The following is a 20,317-nucleotide window of genomic DNA, read 5'->3' on the forward strand; positions in this document are numbered from 1 at the left end:
GTTTCATGAGAAACTATTTGTTCTGTAAGCCTTCACCTGAAATACAATAAAAAAAATAAAATAAAAATAAATTTTAAAAAAAACTATCCTTTTTCACAAAGGTCTGCTACTGTAACAACACAGTGCGAAGGGTGGCACTAGAATTTTGCTGGAACAAATACTGCTTCTTTAAAAAGAGCCACTGTTTAAGACCTAGGGGAAATTTTGTATAAGGCATGTTAATGTCCATATTATTTGATTTAATGGGATCGGATGTGTATTTTTAGGCTTTTTTTGCATTATATAAGTTACAATCATCCCCTCTCTGCCTACTGCATATTTCCATTTATATGTTAGGCAAACTATAGTTATAAAAGATCAGTGGTCTGATCCGCAACCTATCATGGGGATGGGGATGGCACAGGACCCATTTCGTTCTGCTGTTGTGCATGGGGTCACCATGAGTTGGGGGCTGACTCGATGGCAGGTAACAACAACATAGAAGATCAGAACAGTGGTTGCCTCTTTGGGGAAGGGTGAAGCTGGCTGGAAGAGAGCACAAGGTAACTTTATGGGGTGATGAGAATGTCCTATATCTTAACTGGGGTGATGGTTACATGTGGTTACATATATCATATGAAACTCATGAAACTATATATTTAAGATATGTGTTTTACTGTATATAAATTATACCTCAATAAATAACTCTCCAATTTAAAAAAAGAATCCCCCCCTCTGGGTAATGTTTTATTTTTTGACTGAGTGGACAGCTACATGCATGGACACGCTTGTTTTGTGAAAATTCATTGAGCTGTACGCCTATGACTTATACATATTTCCCCCTCTTTAAATTCTCTTTAATGTCCTAATTAAAAAAATACGTACTTTTTGGCATTTCCAGGCACAATGGAAGTTGAAGCAGCAGAACAGAAATAAAGAATGTGAGGGTGACTGAAAAACTAGAAGATTAAAAAAATAAGAATGAATGAAGATTAGTGATGCCACAGACAGAAACAGGGCTTGGTAGAATCTTTTGGGCCAGAGAAAAGCTTTTATTTTTAGCAGAGGGAAATCCTGAGTTTTGTGTTAACCATACTGCATTTGAGGAGAGGATAGGGCATATGGGTAGAATGCCATAGACGTAAAAATAGTCTCTGAGGGAGGAAGAGTAATGAGAAAATAGCAGGGAGTTTAGCACTGAGCTTTGAGGGTTTCTGACTCATACTCACCAACAATCTGTGCAGAAGAGACATTCTTATCAGCATTAATGTCATCAACCTGAAACACAAATGTTGTTACTAGAGGAAAAAACAATGACATCAAGGGAAAAAAGTACTGATGGTGATATAAGCCCCTGTGTTTTCCAAAAGCTAGATTGCTCACCAAAAGCAACAGATACTCTTCCAAAGAAACTGCCCCTCCACCCTCTGCACTTCCTCCTGACCTTCTTCCAACCCAACAGCACCATGTTGAACTTTAACAGCAAAGCAGAGAAAAAGAAAATTTTTACCATATCATAACCCCTTTCTTTAACCTGATACCGCCTTCTGTGCAGAGAAAAAGCACTAAACCACTGAATACCTCCATAAGAACCAAGTCCTCAAATACTGATGAAGATCTTCTACCTAGTTCCTAGAGACACTGTTGGCAGTGTTTCAATGCATCAAAGCAAAAGAATAAGAAAAACTCAAGCCCAACATAAAACACATCAGCTAGAGACAAAAACCAAAGGAAAAAAACACTAAGCAAGCTCAGGAACAGGGGGAATCTTTCAAGATGAATAATTTGTACAGCAAATGCCACACCAGTTTGTTCTCTCAGTAATGCCTGGAAATGAATATCAAAAGGCATATACTAACAGAAAAAATGAGGCTGGCAGAAAACAAATGATCCTAAACCAAAGCTGTTATAACCACTTACAGTTCAAGACATCATTACCCTATTAGCCATTTATAGCAAGTTTTGACTCTAAGTCTAAAATGTGAAATTAATGTGATAGGTTGAAATTTACTGACTAGATACTGCGCTTCCGTTTACGACAAAAATTTAGTCACTAGTTTTAACAAAACTATTCCTTTACATGAGTGTTGAGAACTTACAAAACTGGTATTTTAATTATTATGATATTCTGGCATCAAGGCTATACTAGTCAATGTAATTCTCTGCTTAGACAATCAAAGAAATGACTGGTTAAGTGCCCTACTAGGGCTTTCTAAGAGATGTGCAGCTCCTTCCTGATTCCTGGCTTAATTGCAGACAAAGCATTGCCACCACGGATGCTGCCACCACCACTACTCCCCATTCCCAGGAAGTGTGAAAGCAACACAAGAACCCCAAAGCAAAAACAGTGCCGGTACTAGGAGATGATCAAAACTTTGCCTTCCCTGTGGCCATTATTTTGCTCTCTCTTCATGGGGATTCACTCTCTTGCTGCTTATAAAAGAGGCTCAGGCACTTACAGATTCATACGATGGGGGAGTTGCTGGTATCTGAGGTGGATGAATATTGGGAAAGGGCTGATAAGTCCCCACTGATGATCCACTGAAATCCGACTGCAAGAGGAGAAAGGGAACATCAGAGACACTGCCCCCATCTGTGATTTCTGAGGGGTGGTGTGCGTGTTTGTGTGTGTGTCTGTGTATGGGGTAGAATGTATACATAAATGCAAGAACCCCAAAATAGGAAAAATGCCCGACAAGGGCCACATATGGTCAGAGTTCCAGATTTTTAAAGATCAACAGCCAAAAGGCTATTCTTCAACTTACTAAATCAACTGCTTCAATGTCTACAAGGCAAGAGTCTAATCAGACTTTCTTACGAGCAAGAAGATTGTCTTCAGAGATATTTCTACCTGGTAATAAGTAGCAGTTAATCACATCCCTACAACAGGTTCTAAAGGTGTTCAGTAAACCTACATGGAAAGGGTTTTCCAGCACCATCTCTCTAGATTTTCTTACTTCATTAGCTACAGCTAACCAAAGACTTTCTCTAAATCCCAAAGATAGTTTTTTTTTCCCACAACATGATCACTAAGGTAATACCATTCCTACTGCTAAATCCTGACAGCCTGTAATTCTTGAGTGTATTCACAAAGCCAATCTGTCATCTTCTATTACATTTTCTAGAGTTCACATTCACACTACTTACGAGTATACTTACTGGTCCCTTTGGAAGCGGATATGAGAAAGGAGAACCGGGAGATGGCATGGGCATAGGCATGGGCATTGGCACTGTTCCATCAGGTCCACCAATTGGTGTGGCGAACCCACCACCTCCTCCTCCTCCTCTTCCAGGGCCACCTTTCTTCACATCATCTGTGAATCCAACATCAATAAGGTCTGTCTCTACCCCAGGAGGAGCTTCTGCCTGAAAAAAAGAAAAACTCAGCATTAACCCATGTTGCAGGCCAGGTTCCCCAGGAAGCAGACTCTGAGGTGGGGATAAACATGAAGTTTTCTGAGGAGTGCTCTTGAGAGCAACACCTGTAGGGCAAGCAAAGGAAGCAGGGTTGGGCAGAGAGAGAAGTTGAGGTGCAATGCAATCACAACAAAGGCCTCAGTCAATACTCTAGGGGGCTCTGGAGCTGGGATGGATCTGAAGAGGTGTCCTCGATTGGGACAAGGGGGTAGTATTTAAACCTCTGCGCTAACCAGTTATTGGATGCAGGCTGCACCCAGGAAAGAGTTGTGACTTTGGGTGAGGTAGCTCTCTTCAGCTGAGGGCCATCTCTGGAGGGGAACTCAGCTGTTGAGTCATCAATACTCTCAAGAGCTGGAGTAATAAGCACTTCCGTCCTGAAAGGAGGGGTGGGGATGTCTAAGCAGCAAACCAAAGCATCCACTACACTCTGTCGACCTTAACTGCCTATTTGTCCTCCTGTACTGTAAGCCTCTTCAGGACAGGGACCTTGTTTTTATCTCTGTATTCTCAGCTTTCTGTGCAGTCTGGAACTTGGTAGGCACCAGTAAGTGTTTCATGAACTATTTCGGACCTTGGGGCATTTCCTGCTATCCACAGCAGCATACTCACTTCCTTGAAGTTCACAGAAAAGTAGCAATAACGTTACTTTACATTTGTATCAAGGTTTGTACCCTCTCAAAGGGCTTTCAGTTGTTCATTTCATCTGATTCTTAAATATTCTGTGAGATATGCAGGCAAGTTTATTGTCACCCAAAAACGCACTAACCAGACAAAGGTTTAAACTCCCACATACGAACTTGAGCTACTGCAAAGAATATGGTCATTTTTCAAAGAAGGTCACATCTAGAGACTCATTTTTCCTTTGTACTCTGGGACATTCTCAACTTACCATGACCACAGAGTCAGGCTCATAGGGTACATTATAATTCTTGGCAATCTCGATCAGGTATCTCTCCACCAAGATTTTGGGTGGAGCCTCCACACTCAGTTTGTGCATTAGCTGTAAGTAAAACACCCAGGAATAAGTTAAAATGCATTTATACCAAACAGCCTAAGCCTAATCTAATTAATTCAATTTTGTTCCTTTCATTTTACAGTAAATTAAGAAAAAAAAATGAGGTTCAGACAAGTTAAATGATTTTTTGAGTTACAAACCACACTGTAAGACTCACGTCCCTCTCTCTTTCTCACACACAAACACATACACACACACTCCCTGGTTATATATGGTGTTGCGTTGATAAGACTGATACTGTTGCCTTCCACAGTTGAATTCACCCACTCTTCTTCCCCCCACACTTCTACTAATCACAAAGGTAAAATATGTAGTAAAGAACACAAGGGAAAAGTGAAGAATGACACAGAGTACCACAATCAGAGGTACAGGGCAGGAGGAAGGTGTTGACTGAACTCCCAGTTAGATCACCTACCTTCTCACTCTCACTATGGAATGAACTCAGTCATCCAATGGTACCCAGTAGAATCACTACAGGCAATAAAATGGCATATACTCCCACCCTGCCCACTGACTGATGTTTAACAAGTATGTTCATTACCCTGTCATTCACGGTTCCAATCTGGTTTGTTCTACATAACTTGCCATATTCCTTGCTATACTTGGCACAGAGCTGATCCGCAACCTACAGAGAAAAAAGATAAGCAAATAAAATTGGAAACCACTCCTACAGACTGCTTCAATCATCCTCCTATCAATAATGAACATGCTTCATTACAGAATTTCCAAAAAACTGATGTCTGTAAAACTTTAAGGGGTTCACATTAATTCATTTATTCAACTATCCATCCACTGAGTATTAATTATGTGCCAAACACTACTACAAGCATTATGATGTGCAATATAAATATAATGATGAACAAAAACAAATCCTATTCCTACTCTTTTGGAGATCTCTGAGGAAAACAGTAATTTTTATTCACCAATCTTTCTAACAATATGAAAAACTACACAAATTAGTGAAATTGGCTGTACTCACTATTTTCAACTCAGCCACTTCTGACTGGAGTCGAGGAGCAGCCCAAATCAGTGTTGACACGGATTCAGCCAGACCAGAATCTAGCTCCCTAATTAAGAAAAAAAAAATTAATAAAATCTAATATTCTCTAAAACAAACCAACAAAACCCTAGCTTTTGAGCAGCATATTTGATAGTCTCTAAAGCTTTTTCGGGAGGCCTGGTGGCACAGTCATTAAGAGCTATGGCTGCTAACCAAAAGGTCGGCAGTTCAAATTCACAAGCCACACCTTGGAAACCATACTCTGTCCTATAGGGTCAATGAGTTGGAATTCACCTGATGGCAAAGGATTTGGTTTTGGTTTATTAGAGCTCTTTCGAAATCTCAAGTGATTCTGACAACTCTAGGCTTCTAGCCATTATCATCATCTTATTTTACTTTTGCAGAAATACAAACTTAGAAATGCTAAGTAGACATGCAAGCTTGAGACCACACAGCCAGGAAATGGTCGAGCCAAGACTCAAACCTAAGCCTCTTCATTTCCGATTCTATACTTTTTTTCCAACAATTTTCTACATTGAGACCAGGCCTTCAGGCAACTAGTAGGAGAAATGTCCTTGGGTATGTAAAGAAGTCCCTTAGAGCGAGCCCCCTACACACAGAAAGAGACCGATATCACTCCTTTCTCAAATTCCAGATGTAAGTTAGGTCTACAAACGAAAATATCTTACTTCATAGATTGGATGAGGCCAAATCGAGCCAGAAGCAGGTCACAGTACAATTCCAGGATCTCCATGGCCTCCACAAGATAGTCTTCACGGATAATGTGTTCCACTCGGATCCGAGCTCGTTCATCCTTCCCAGCAGCCAGATAGTCTGCAATCTCCTTCCTTGCTTTCTGGGCCAGTTCCGCTAAGGCACAAATCCCATCCTAATCACATTAATAGTAGTACACTGGGACCTGGCCCATGGGCCACCCCAATAGACAGAAGTAGGTAATTTTTGCTATATCCTAACTCACTCTCTCTTAGCAAATCTAATGCAGAATCTGCTTCTTTGTCTAGGTGAGAGTACTGTTTATATAGGCAGAAATTTCCAACTCGGGAGCCATCGTTACCTATTCCATAGAAAGTGAGTATGTCTCTCTCCCTGCAACAGAGTGATTCAGTCTGACTAGTCGCAAAGATACTTAACCTCAAGTACGGAAATGCAGCCAAAGTTTAAAGGTCCTCAGACTTCATACATAGCACTGGTCTGAAAGACTCATCGTTGGGGTGCTAACATCCATTGATGTATTTTGCGAGAAAAAGATAAGGCAATCGTGCACTACTCACTTTTTTTTTTTTCCAATAGTTTAAGACGATTTATGACTAATCTCAAATTGACTCGTAAACGCTCAGCTTTAAATCCAGAGCCCAGCATGCTGTGCTGTTCCTCCTGGAAAAAGATAAGAAACACAATGACAATTTACAAGTTAAAATTAGTTCAGAAGTACCACCTCTCAGAAAGTGGATCTGTGCTTGTGTTGTTTTAGGCGAAAGTTTACAGCACTAGTTATTCATTCGAAAATTTATACAAAAATTGTTTTATGACATTGGTTGCAATTCCCACAATGTGTCAGCACTCTTCCCCTTTCCCTTTACACCCCAGCTTCCCCAGATACATTCATACAGGTTTCCTGTCCCCTCCTGCCTTCTCATCTTTGCTTTTGGGCAGGTGTTGCCATTTGGTCTCGTATACATGATTGAACTAAGGAGCACATTCCTCAAGTGCAGTATTGTTTCTTTTATAGGCCCATCTAATCTTTGGCTGAAAGGTGGACTTTGCGAGTGGCTTCAGGTCTGAGTTAGCAGGGAGTCCGGGGGCCATAGTCTTGGAGGTTCCTCCAGTCTGTCAGACCAGTAAGTCTGGTCTTTTTTTGTGAATGTGAATTTTGTTCTACATTTTTCTCCCACTGTGTCCGGGACCCTCTATTGTGATATCTGTTACAGCGGTTGTTGGTAGTAGCCAGGCACCATCTAGTTCTGGGCTCAGGCTAGTGGAGGCTGTGGTTCAGGTGGTCCATTATCCTTCGGACTGATGTATTCTTTGCCTCTTTGCTTTTCTTCATTCTCCTTTGTGACGAATGTGATAGGACCCATAGATACATTTTAGATGGCTGCTTGCAAGCTTATAAGACCACAGATGCTACTCACCAAAGTAGGAAGCAGAACATTTTCTTTATGAACTATGTTATGTCAATTGACCTATATGTCCCCAGACACTATGATCTCTGGCCCTCAGCCCCAGTAACTCGGGCCCTCAAGGTGTTGGGATGTGTCTAGGAAGCTTCTATGGCTTTGCCTTGATCAAGTTATGCTGATTTCCCCTATATTGTGCGCTGTCTGTCCTTTCACCAGAGTGAACACTTGTCTACTATCTAGTGACTTCCCCTCCCTACCCCTCCCCTCCCTCATAACCATCAAAAATTGTTTTTTTCTGTGTGTAAACCTTTTCTTGAGTTTTTATAATAGTGATGTCATACAATATTTGTCCTTTTGTCATCGACTCATTTCACTCAGCAAAATACCCTCCAGACTCATCCATGCTGTGAGATGTTTCAAAGATTCATCACTGTTCTTTATCGTTGCTTAGTATTCCACTGTGTGTGTGTACCACAGTTTATCCATTCATCTGTTGATAGACATTTAGATTGTCTCCATCTTTTTGCTATTGTGAATAATGCTACAAGGAACATGGGTGTGCATATGTCTATTCGTGTGACGGCTGTTACTTTTCTAGGATATAGTCATAGGAGTAGGATTGTTAGATTGTACAGTCTTTCTATTTCTAGCTTTTTAATAAGGTGCCATATCATTTTCCATAGTGGATGTATCATTTTACGTTCCCACCAGCAGTGCATAAGAGTTGCAATCTCCCTGCAACCTCACCAATATTTGTTTTCTGTTTTTTTGATCTGTGTAGTAATGTTGGGGTGAGATGGTATCTCACTGTAGTTTTGATTTGCATTTCTCTAATGACTAATGATCACAAGCATATCCTCAAGTGTCTGTTAGCTGCCTGAATGTCTTCTTTGGTGAAGTGTCTGTTCATATCCTTTGCCCATTTTTAAACTTGATTATTTGTCTTTTTATTGTATAGGTGTTTGATTTCCCTATAGATTTTAAAGAGTAGACCTTTCGCTGATATGTCATATCCAAATATTTTTCCCTAGTTTGTAGGTTCTCTTCTTCGCCCTCTTGGTGAAGTCTTTTGATGGGCAGAAGTGTTTAATTTTTAGAAGATCCCATTTATCTAGCTTAGCTTCTGGTGTTTGTGTATTATTATGATTTATACCCTGTTTATGCCATATATTAGAGCCCCTAGTGTTGTTCTATTTTTTCTTCCATGATCTTTATAGTTTTTGGTTTTATATTTAGGTCTTTGATTCATTTTGAATTAGTTTTTGTGTATGGTGTGAGGTACGGGTCCTGTTTCATTTTTTTACAGATGGACAGCCAGTTTTGCCAGGCCCACTTGTCAGAGACTGTCTCTTCCCCACTTAATGGACTTTGTCCTTTGTCAAAGATCAGCTGACCATGGGTGGATGGACTGACATCTGGGTTCTCAACTCTGTTCCACTGGTCTATGTGTCTGTCGTTGTACCAGTACCAGGCTGTTTTGACTATTGTGGCTGTATAGTAAGTTCTGAGATCAGGTAGTGTGAGGCCTCCTACTTAGTTCTTTTTCTTCAATAATGCTTTGCTTATCCAACTCCTCTTTCCTTTCCACATAAAGTTGGTGATTAGTTTTTCCATTTTGTTAAAGAATGCTGTTGGGATTGGGATTGCATTGTATCTGTAGATCGCTTTCGGTAGGATGGACATTCTTAGAACGCTGAATCTTCCCATCTGTGAGCACAGTATGTTTTACCATTTATGTAGGTCTCTTTTGGTTTCTTGGCAATAGTGTTTTGTAGTTTTCTCTGTATGAGTCTTTTACATCCCTGGTTAGATCTATTCCTAAGTATTTTATCTTTTTAGGGGCTATTATAAATGGTATTGTTTTCCTGATTTCCTTTTCGAAGTTCTCTTTGTTGGTGTATAGGAATCCAAATAATTTTTGTATGTTGATCTTATATCCTACTACTCTGCTAAATCTATTAGTTCCAATAGTTTTCTTGCGGAATCTCTGGGGTTCTCTACATATAGGACTATGTCATCTGTGAACAGGGATAGTTTTACTTCTTTCTTCCCAATTTGGATGCTCTTTCTTTCTTTTTCTTGCTTTCACTGCTCTAGCTAGGGCTTCCAACACAATGTTAAACACGAGTGGTGATACACGGCATCCTTGTCTTGTTCCCATTCTCAGGGGGAATGCTTTCAGTCTCTCTCCACTGAGAATGATGTTAGTTGTTGGTTTTGTATAGATGCCCTTTATTATGTTGAGGGAATTTCCCTTCTATTCCTATTTTATTGAGTTTTTAACAGGGATGGGTGTTGAACTTTATCAAATGCCTTTTCCGCATCAGTTGAGATTATCTTGTAATTCTTTTCTTTCTTTCTATTTATGTGGTGGATTACAATGACGGATTTTCTAATGCCGAACCATCCTTGCATACCTGGTATGAATCCCACTTGATAGTAGCACATTTTGTTTTCTTTCTTTTTTAATATGATGTTGAAATTCTATTAGCTGGAACTTTGTTGAGACTTTTTACATCTATATTCATGAGAGATACTGGTCTGTAATTTTCTTTTTTTGTAGTGTATTCGCCTGGCTTTGGTATCAGCGTTATGCTGGCTTCATAGAATGAATTCAGGAGTATCCCTTTCTTTTATATGCTCTGAAATAGTTTGAGTAGTACTGGTATCAGTTCTTCTCTGAATGTTTGGTAGAATTCTCCAGTGAAACTGTCCAGGTCAGGGCGCTTTTTAGTTGAGAGTTTTTTTAATTACCTCTTCAATCTCTTATCTTGTTATGGGTCTGTTCAGATTTTCTATCTCAGTTTGTGTTTAGGTAGGCAGTGTGTTTCCAGAAATCTGTCCATTTCCTCTGGGTTCTCAATTTTGTTGGAGTACAATTTTTCATAGTATTCTGTTATGATTCTTTTTATTTCAGTTGAGTCTGCTGTAATGTTCCCCATCTCATTTCTTATTTGGGTTATTTGCTTCCTCTCCTGTCTTTATTTTGTCAGTTTGGCCAATAGTTTATTGATTTTGTTAATTTTTTCAAAGAACCAACTTTTGGTCTTGTAGACTCCTTCTATTTTCAGTTCTCTGTGTCATTTATTTTTGCTCTAATCTATTATTTCCTTTCTTCTGGTGGCTGCGGGCTTCTTTTGTTTGTTCGAGTTGTAGGGCTAACGTTTTGATTTTGGCCCGTTCCTCTTTTCTCACGTGCGTGCTTACTGCTAAAAACTGACCTCTGAGCACTGCCTTTGCTGTGTCCCAAAGGTTCTGGTGTTTTCATTCTCATTTGACTGTAGGAATTTTTTGATTCCCTCTCTGATTTCTTCTATTATTCAGTTGTTTTCAAGCAAGCTGCTATTCAGTTTCCACGTATTTAATTTTTTTTTCCTTGCCCTTCCTCTTACTGATTTCTACTTTTATGGCATTATGATCAGAAAAAATGGTTTGTATTATTTCGATGTTTTGGATTTTACCAAGGGTTGCTTTGTGGCCTAAAATGTGGTGCATTCTGAAGAATGTTCCACGTGCGTTGGAAAAGAATGTATACTTTGCTGCTGTTGGGTGGACTGTTCTATATATGTCCATGCGGTCAAGTTGGTTGATTTTGGCCTTTAGATCTTCTACATCTTTGCTGAGTTTCTTTCTAGATGTTCTGTCCATTACCAAAAGTGGTATGTTGAAGTGTCCTACTACCATTGTGGAACTGTCTGTTTCTCTTCTCAGTGCTGTTAGAGTTTATGTATTTTGGAGCTCTGTCGTTGGGTGCATAGATATTAAGGTTATGTCTTCTTGGTGGACTGTCTCTTTAATCATTACATAATGTCCTTCAGCGGGAAGGCAGGTGTCATAAGGGATAAGTAGGGGGAACAAACAAGACAAAAGAAAAAAAGGGTAGCTGGCGGTAGGGGCAGGGTGGACCTGGAGGCTGGCAGGAAGTAGGGGGAGGTGATGTATGGGGCGAGGTGGGAGGGAGAAAGGGGAAAAAAAATGGCATAGCGGGAGCCGGCAGGGCAGACTCGTGACATCGGCAGGCCAGGTGCTCTCTACCCGTGGCACTGCGGCGTGGCCCACTGGGAAAGGATAGAGGTAGCATATGGAGCTAGCTGGGAGGGAGAAAGAAAAGGAAGAAGGGGAAAAAATGGCACAGTAGGAGCCAGTGGGTGGGGGTCAGGGGAACCTGAGGTGGCGGCAAGCCAGTGGCTCTCTAGCTGAGTGGCGCAGCATGGCCAGTTGGGAAGGGGTAGAGGTGGTGTGTGGAGCTAGGTGGGAGGGAGAAAGAAAGGAAGAAATGGAAAACAAATGGCGCGGCAGGAGCTGGCAGGTGGGGACAGGGTGAACCCCAGGTGACAGCAGGCCAAGCGGTGTGGCATGGCCCATTGGGAAGGGATATGCGTGACAAACAGGATAGAAGGGTGAGGGGTGGGAAAGCTTGTTATCTGGTTACCAGGTGCTCTGTCTCCTGATGGGAGCTCCGTGAAATTGCCTTCCTATATTCCCTGTCCAGGATCGTTGCTGGCTGTGCTCAAGATAGTGATGCTGTGCTGTGTTAGTTTGTAGGGGACCTCCACTGTATCCCTCTTTGTTCTCTGTTTTCCTTCAGTTTCTTCTTCCATTCGGTGTTTGATCTAGTTCTTTATCCCTTCATTTGATGCTTAGGGTTCCAAGATTGACACTTGTATCTGTTTTACTTAGTTCTTCAGGTCTTTGCTACAGAGGGACAGCATAATGCTTCTGTCCAGGGCACCATGTTGGCTTTGCCTGAGAAAGTGGATTATTCGACACAATAAGCCAAAGTGGTTTTCTAATATAAGAAAAGAACAGGATCTGATTCACGTTTTTAAAAGATCATTTTGGCTGTTATGTGGAGAGATTAGGGAAGGGTAACAATGGAAGCAAGACCAATGAGAAGGCTATTATTGGAGTCCAAACAAGAGATGGTAACAGCCTAGACTGGAGTGGCTGGCAGTGGTGGTGGGAGAAGTGGTAGAATTTGAGATCTATTTTGAAGGCATATCTGAAAGAACTTGGTGGTAGATGAAATGAGTATCTATGTATTAGTGTAGGAGCGGGGTGATAAAAAGACAAAGAAGCAGGAGGGTCCCCTGCTTCTCCCAAAAATCTAAACGGGTAATGATGGGAAAAGACCATTGAATTTAGACCCAAATTCAAAGACATTCTCTTATCTTCTTGATTCCTAAAATCCTACTAATCTCAGCCTTTGGGAAAAATGCCCAAAATCACAGAACTATCATTAACATCTACTCACATACAAAAACATATATAAAGGGATGTAAGGTCCAAGGAAAACAACTGCTCCACAAAATTCTACAACAGAAAGCTATTTACCCAGACTTTCACTGAAGAGCAGACTTAGAGTCAAGACAACCATCCCACACGATTTTAGGTTATACCATTGTGCACTGACCACTGTACATTCTATTTTAACACAGCAAATTTCTATTTATGTCAATTAATTCTACACTCAAACTTCAAAACATGTAATATCTAAACAAAAGCTTGGTCTAACAAAGTAACCTAAAAATGGGCAAATCAAAAGAGATTCAATGTACAGATCACTAGGAATAGTGTTTGTCTGCTTGTGCATAAATCACTGTCCTACTATAACTGAAATACCACAAATGCGTGGCTTTAACAAACAGGAAATTTATTTTCTCACAGTTTAGGAGGCTAGAAGTCCAAATTCAGGGTGTTGGCTCTAGAAGGCTTTCTCTCTGTCAGCTCTGGAGGAAAAGTCCTTGTCTCTTTTGAGACAAGGGCCATCTTCATGTGGCTTGGCAACTCTCTTCCCCCATCTCTGCTTCCTTGCTTGTTTAATCTCTTTTATATCTCAAAACAGACTGACTCAAAATACACCCTATGCTAATCCTGCTTCATTAACATAACAAAGACAACCCATTCCCAAGCAGGATTATAACCACAGGCATACAGTTTAAGATTTACAACGTATACTTTGGGAGGACACAATTCAATCCATAATAATCACTATTATAAAACACCATATGTACTTTCCTTTTGTAAAGTTGCCTCTAGAAGCCTTTACACATTTAATACTTAATCTACGGCCCAGTTTAAAATGCGGCTTGCACATCATGAAGTATCTGGGATCCACTACACTGAATTATGTTGTTTCATTTAGCAAATATTTATTATCTGTGTGTCAGGTATTGTGTTAGATGCTGGGAATAAAATGATAAATAAGACACAGTTCTGCCCTCAAAGGAACATTTAGTCTTGGAAAACACAGCTAAGAAATTCCATCCACTACAATACTGTTTGGCAAAGATTTTAATTCTAGAATAGCTCTCAACCAAGGCAATTCTGCACCCCAGAGGGCATTTGGCAATGTCTGGAGACATTTTAGATTGTCAAAATTGGAGGGGATGCTACTGGCATCTAGCAGGTTAAAAAAAAACCAATTGTCACCAATTCTGACTCATAGTGACCCTATAGGACAGAGTAGAACTGCCCCATAGGGTTTCCAAGGAGCAGCTGGTGGATTTGAACTGCCGACCTTTTGGTTAGCAGCCGGGCTCTTAACCACTGAGCTACCAGAGATTTGTCTAGTAGGTAGAGACCAGGAATTCTGCTAAACATCTACAATGAACACGGCAGCTCCCCCACAACAAAGAATTATCCCACCTAAAATGTCAATAGTGCTGAGATTGAGAAACCTTGTTCTAGAGAAAAAACACCCAACCTACTGAGGGTGTTATAAAAGGCTTTCCAGAAGGCACGGCCTAAGGTGAGTCTTAAAGAACAAACAAAGAGAGGGTGTGAGTATCCCCGGCAGATGGAGCAGTGTGTGCAAATAACCCAGTACCAGAAAGAACAGGAGCTTTCTGAGAATTGCCAGGTCAGTACAGTTGAAGCATAACATTACCACAGTTTATGCCGTAACATGTCTCTCATGTAAACATAAACTCCCCCATCTTTTGATATTTGCATCATATACACAATGCTGAAATATTCATAGACATACTACTTCTCCTATATTTGAAATTAGGAGTCCCCAAGTGGTGCAAGAAAGCCCTGGGTGGCACAAATGGTTGAGCACTTGACTACTAAGTGAAAGGCTAGCAGTTGGAGTCCACCCAGAAGCGCCTCAGAAGAAAGACCTGACGATTTACTTCCGAAAAATCAGCCGCTGAAAACTCTATAAAGCACAGTTCTATTCTGACACACACTGGGTTGCCATGAGTCAGAATCAACTCAATGTTAACTGGGGGCGATGGTGGATATCTGAAATTATTTTGTTCGACTAGATTTTCTGAAGTTAGTTTCATTTTTCTATCAGTATAGACCACTAATAATTGGTACTTGGTTCTGATTATTTCAAAATAACAGAGCTTAAACTGAGCAGACTAGAGTTGGAGATTCTGGAGCTCTTTTACATTTAGAAGCCAGAGAGAGGCGCAGGAAGAAAAGGAGAATGGAAATACCTAATTCAAACAAAACAATGACATTACTTTAAAAATGAGAAGATTTTAAAAATTGAGTAATTTTAAAACGTAATACTAATATTGAAGTCTGAAAACACTTTTCTATCTTCTAATGACTACTAAACTTTTCTGTACCGGAGGATGTGGTTCTGAGGAAGCTGTCAAAACAGCTTCCCATGGATAATTGGTTTAAAGGTACGGGAGCCAAAAGGCTTCTAATTGTGATATATATACATATATTAAAATACATTCTTAATTTATTCTATTATTTTATTAAATTAAAATAATAAAAAACATATACACATAAAAGCAAATCAAACCCACTGCTGTCGAATCGATTCCGACTCATTGTGACCCTATACAACGAGGAGAACTGCGCCATAGGGTTCATATAGATAGATACACATACATCCAGATAGGGGTGGGGTATGGATGAAACAAAATTGGCCACGAATACGTTGATCACTGTTGAAGCTAAGTAAGAAACGTGGAAATTCATACGCTTTTTACTTTTGTCTGTTTGCAATTTTCCATAATAAAAAGTTAAGAATAATAAATATGTAAACATAATAGAAAAAACGACAATCTCCAAAACGAGCTGTTAAGACCAGACCTTAGTTTTACTACTACAGAGTAAGGTGGCTGTATCTTGTGATCATCCTGCAGTTCAATTACCTAATTATTAAACGGACGCTCTTGGGCTCCGATGCTTGTAAAAGTTTATGCTGGTGAGTTTCAAGTCCTCATCTCCAACACCCCCGAAGAGGAGGCGCTAATACAAAAAAGACCAGGACAGGACCGCAGACTCCTGACAAGATCTCACCATCAGACACGTACAGCGGTCTGCGAAAGGGGGTAAAGGCAGCTACTTACTTCACTGATTAAAAAAAGAAAAAAACGGCAACTTAACTCCAGCCAAATGGGGCCCAAGTTCGGGCCTGCCCGGAACAAGGCCAGAAAAGCGGCCATCCCACCCCGTGGAAGCTGACGGGACTCGGAAGCGACTAGCTTCTCGCGGGCACTGGACACATAAGACTGTCTAGGCCAGACGGGGTACGGGTGTCGCCCTGAGAGCCCAGGTCGAGCTCTGTCACCGACGGGTGTTCATGGAGGTCACGGCGTTTCCGCCTCAGGGAAGAGACACATTTGGAAAGGAAAGTTTGGCGGCTTCAAGTGTCCAGGACTAGAGGTCTCTAAGCTGCCCGCGGCCCTGCCACGCCCCCTCGACCTCCGGCTGCCTCCCGCGCCACGGCTCCTCCGGCTCAACCTTAGGCCTGATCCCCATATCCAGAATCCTTTCCTTTCTCCTCACCTGCCACCTCCCGAGTCGTCTGAACCCCGGCCCCTAGCGCTGGCTGGGGCCTTCTATATCCAAAGCGCAGAGCAGAGACTTCTAAATCAGGAAAACTAAGACCCCTGACGCCGACGAAACCACACTCACGTGATCGAATCCAGGCGAAAGAACCACAAAGCTGACTTCAGTATCAAAGCTCAGCATCCAAAATGGTGGCTTCCCCGGCCTCACAACAGCAAGCGCGGCGGAGGGATTCGCAGGGCAGAGCTAGCCACGCCCTTCTTTCCAGGGATTAGCTGAATTCCCGCCGTTCCCGCGACCTACGACCTTGAGCGCCGCCAGGCTCTCTCTCCCGGCTCCCTTCAGAGCCGGCGCTGCCGGGGACTACTTTCCGTGGCGGAGGCACGGTTGTAGCGCACGAAACGTCACGTCACCTGAGTCACTCGCGGTGGGCGCGCCCTGAATTCCATCGGCCTCGCTCCGGGCGTGGTGAGGTCAGTGTCGCTAGCTTTTTTCGGCCGTGTACCTTGTGCCCTGGTTCTTTATTGTTCCTGTTCCTGGCAAAACTGGCCCCAGTACTTCCTTCAACGCATGCAGTTAATCTCTGAGGTTTGCTCTTGTCCCTCGCTCGCCTCTCCACTCACCCTCGAGGACTTGTGCCCGAGTCTCGATTTTTTTTCTCTGGGCGGGGTGGCCGAGCGAGTTTCGACCTGTCTCTGGGAACCCACCACTCTTTGTCCCTCTCTTCATCCACCTCCCTTAGTTACCCACCATCTCTCCGTTTCCATCTACTTACCCTGATTCTCTTGCTCTACTTTTAAGGGGTCTGATTGACCTTTCAACCTGAATCTTTAGGGTCTGTCTGTATAATTGAATGTGTTTTCTCAGCACCACATTCTCTGGCTGTTTACCTTCTCTCTGTATTCAGCGGAAACTTTTTCACTTCGTTGTCTTCGTTTGTAACTTGTTAATCATTCTCTCGGCTTAGCATCGGAAGGGGCTTCCCGGACTCTGGCTTCCAGGAGGAGGTAATCCTATCCCCTGCTGTAGAGACTGTATCTTAAAAAAGAAAAAAAAACAAAACAAAACAAAAAAAAAAACCTCGTTGCCTTGGAGTGGATTCTGACTCATAGTGACCTTATAGGACAGAGTAGAACTGCCCCCACAGGATTTCCAAGGCTGTAAATCTATAAGGAAGCAGACTGCCCCATCTTTCTCCCTCGGAGGGACTGGTGGGTTTGAACCGCTGACCCTGACCCTTTGGTTAGCAATCCAGAGCTTAACCACTGCACCGCCAGGGCTCCTAGGCAGCACCTACCGATGCTAAAAATGTAGTTTGCTAAATTGTGATGGGGCAGTCATACGACAAGTATGGAGCTGCGCATTACCATATGAGATTTCTGTGGTTTATGAATGCTGTGTCTTTATAGCTATTTGCAGTAGTTCTAGATAAAACCAAGTTCCAGAACTTCAAAATACAGTGTGTGGTTGCTTTAAAACAGGACTTTGAAATGCTTGGAACCGGTTCAGCCATGGCAACCAAGCAAACCCGGAAGAGACCCAAATTTCTACAGTTTGGGTCCTCCAGTACCAGTAAGCAGAACAGAAAAATTACAGAACGGAAAAGATTACAGAATGGGAAAAATTACGGGTCAAAGCCTTAGGATAGGAGACTCAGAAGAGGCGTAGTGAGCCTTTTCAGGGGCCTGAAGCATAAAATTGGGTTATTGACGGGACTGTGGAGAATGACTACGCAGTGGACCGCTATCTTTGAGTCAGCCAGCACTGTTTCTGGCTTTGCTGAAAATCTGATGGGCCAAGATTTGGTTGCTATGCAACGTACATGCTGCCCTTGTGTTCTGAGAGGGAGATTAGGTTTCTAGCAGAGCCTCAGTATCTAATTTTTCCCGTACCGGTTACCCATTCTGGAGACCCAAATGTAAAAATTTAGGTCTGTTTCAGTTTCTCTTCCTCAGCCATGACTGAACTGGGAAGAACCATTTCCAAGCCCTGCTTAAAAATATGCAGTAAATACATATGTAAATTAGTCCATTCTGCTACAGGATTGTTTTTAAGTGATGGTTGACTGCTCTAGATTAAACAGCTTTAGAGACACAGCGTCAAATGTAATGTGTGTGGACCTAGTTTAAATCCTGATTCAAACAAACCAACTATAAAAGACATTTTTGAGACGACTGGGGAAATTTGACAGTGGTCCAGATATTAGATGATAGCAAAGAATTATTTTGTAAGGTGTGAAAATGGCATTGAGGTTTTGTAAGAAAATGTCCCCATCCCATTTTTTTTTGTAAGAAACGTATACTGTATGATGGGATAAAATGGCTATAAAATCTTGATAATTGTTGAAACAGATGATGGCTAATATTGTAGTATTTTCTCTATCTTAAAGTACGTTTGAAAATGTTCAGAGTAAATTTTTAAAAATTAAGTCCATGTCATGGGGGAAAAATTACAAAAACATTATATGTACTAATCATTCAAATCCAAAATATAGAAGTTTCTACAAGAAAACTGGCTCTGGATTTAAAGAGACATAGGTCCCTGGGTGGCGCAAGTGGTTTGCAATCAGTAACTAACCTAAAGGGTGGCCACTGGAACCCACCCAGTGGCACTGCAGAAGAAAAGCCTGGCCATCTGCTTCTGTAAAGATTGTTGTTGACTGCTGTTGAGTCAGTTCCTGCAACTAAGAAAACCTCATGAAACAGTTCTACTTGGTAACATGTGGAGCTGCTATGAGTTGGAATCAACTTGAAGGCAATGGGTAAGGAGACATAATAACCAAATGTAATACATGAAACTCAAATGGATCCTGATTTAAAAAAAAAAAAAAGATGTCTGGGGGGAACAATTTTGGAAATTTGAATACATACTGGATATTACATATGAAATTATTGTTAATTTTCTTAGGTGTAATAATGGTAATGTAGTTGAATAGGAGAATGCCCTTATTCTTAGGAGAGGCATGCTGAAGTATTTAGAAGGTGTTATAGATTGAATTGTATCCCCCAAAAATGGTGTCAACTTGGCTAGGCCATGATTCCTAGTATTCTGTGATTGTCCTCCATTTTGTGATCTGATGTGATTATTATATGTGTTGTAAGTCCTAATCTCTATCATGTTAATAGGAGCCCTGGTGGCACAGTGGTTAAAAGCTCCAGCTGCTAACCAAAAGGTTGGCAGACAGTTCAAGTCCACCAGCTGCTCCTTGGAAACCCTATGGGGCAGTTCTACCCTGTCCTACAGGGTGGCTGAGTCAACTCCACGGCAACAGGTTTGGTTTTTTGGTTTGATGATGTTAATGAGGCAGGATTAGAGGCAGTTATGTTAATGAGGCAGGATGCAATCTACAGGATTAGGTTGTATCTTGAGTTAATCTCTTTTGAGATATAAAAGAGAATGGGGCAGAGAAATAGGGACCTCATGCCACCAAGAAGACAGAGCCAGGAGTGGAAGACGTCATTTGGACCCTGCGGTCCCTGCGCTAAGAAGCTCCTGGACCAGGGGAAGATTGATGACGAGGACCTTCCCTCAGAGTCGACAGAGAGAAAGCCTTCCCCTAGAGCTGGCGCCCTGAATTCGGACTTGTAGCCTACTAGACTGTGAGAGAATAAATTTGTTTGTTAAAGCCATCTACTTGTGATGTTTCTGTTACAGCAGCACTAGATAACTAAGAAGGGAAGTGTCATGATGTCTGTAACTTTTTCAAATAGTTCAGAAAACAAAAAGTGTGTGTGTATACTAAGCTATCAAATATCTCCACTGGAAATGGAACCTAATAAAATAGACTTAACTAGTAAGGAGAAATTTTGTATAGACATAAAGGAGAATTTCCATAGACTCGAGGATCATTAAATACTGTAGAAGGCAGCAGATGAGGTTGTATAGTTTTCCGTGGAAACCAGCTGACTAAACCAAGGTCCTTTCCAGTAATAAGTATATTCTGATTCTGTTGCATTTACTTTTAAAGCAGAATACAAAAGACTGATTTTAATACCTTTT

General features: G+C 41.5%; 1 protein-coding gene across 5 annotated transcripts in view; it reads right to left on the reverse strand.

Moving 5' to 3' along the window:
• Nucleotides 1-16,681, reverse strand: part of LOC101357923 (IST1 homolog) — a 25,249-nt gene extending 8,568 nt beyond the window's left edge. The window contains exons 1-9 of one of the 5 annotated variants that reach the window (XM_023741876.1): nt 16,445-16,681; nt 6,707-6,809; nt 6,104-6,284; nt 5,394-5,481; nt 4,956-5,039; nt 4,289-4,399; nt 3,127-3,345; nt 2,439-2,531; nt 1,209-1,215 (exon numbers count right to left, since the gene is read on the reverse strand). In XM_023741876.1, the coding sequence (XP_023597644.1) occupies nt 1,209-1,215; nt 2,439-2,531; nt 3,127-3,345; nt 4,289-4,399; nt 4,956-5,039; nt 5,394-5,481; nt 6,104-6,284; nt 6,707-6,809; nt 16,445-16,501 (943 nt within the window). In that variant the 5' untranslated portion in view covers nt 16,502-16,681. Of the gene's footprint in view, nt 1-1,208; nt 1,258-2,438; nt 2,532-3,126; nt 3,346-4,288; nt 4,400-4,955; nt 5,040-5,393; nt 5,482-6,103; nt 6,285-6,706; nt 6,810-15,678; nt 16,019-16,315 lie in introns of those variants that run through there. The other 4 variants (XM_023741874.1, XM_004387775.3, XM_023741877.1 and 1 more) reach the window with 4 other exon arrangements.
• Nucleotides 16,682-20,317: the final 3,636 nt, after the last annotated feature.

This window comes from Trichechus manatus, unplaced genomic scaffold, assembly GCF_000243295.1.
Source record: "Trichechus manatus latirostris isolate Lorelei unplaced genomic scaffold, TriManLat1.0 scaffold00194, whole genome shotgun sequence".
In the NCBI taxonomy this organism is placed as follows: Eukaryota; Metazoa; Chordata; class Mammalia; order Sirenia; family Trichechidae; genus Trichechus; species Trichechus manatus.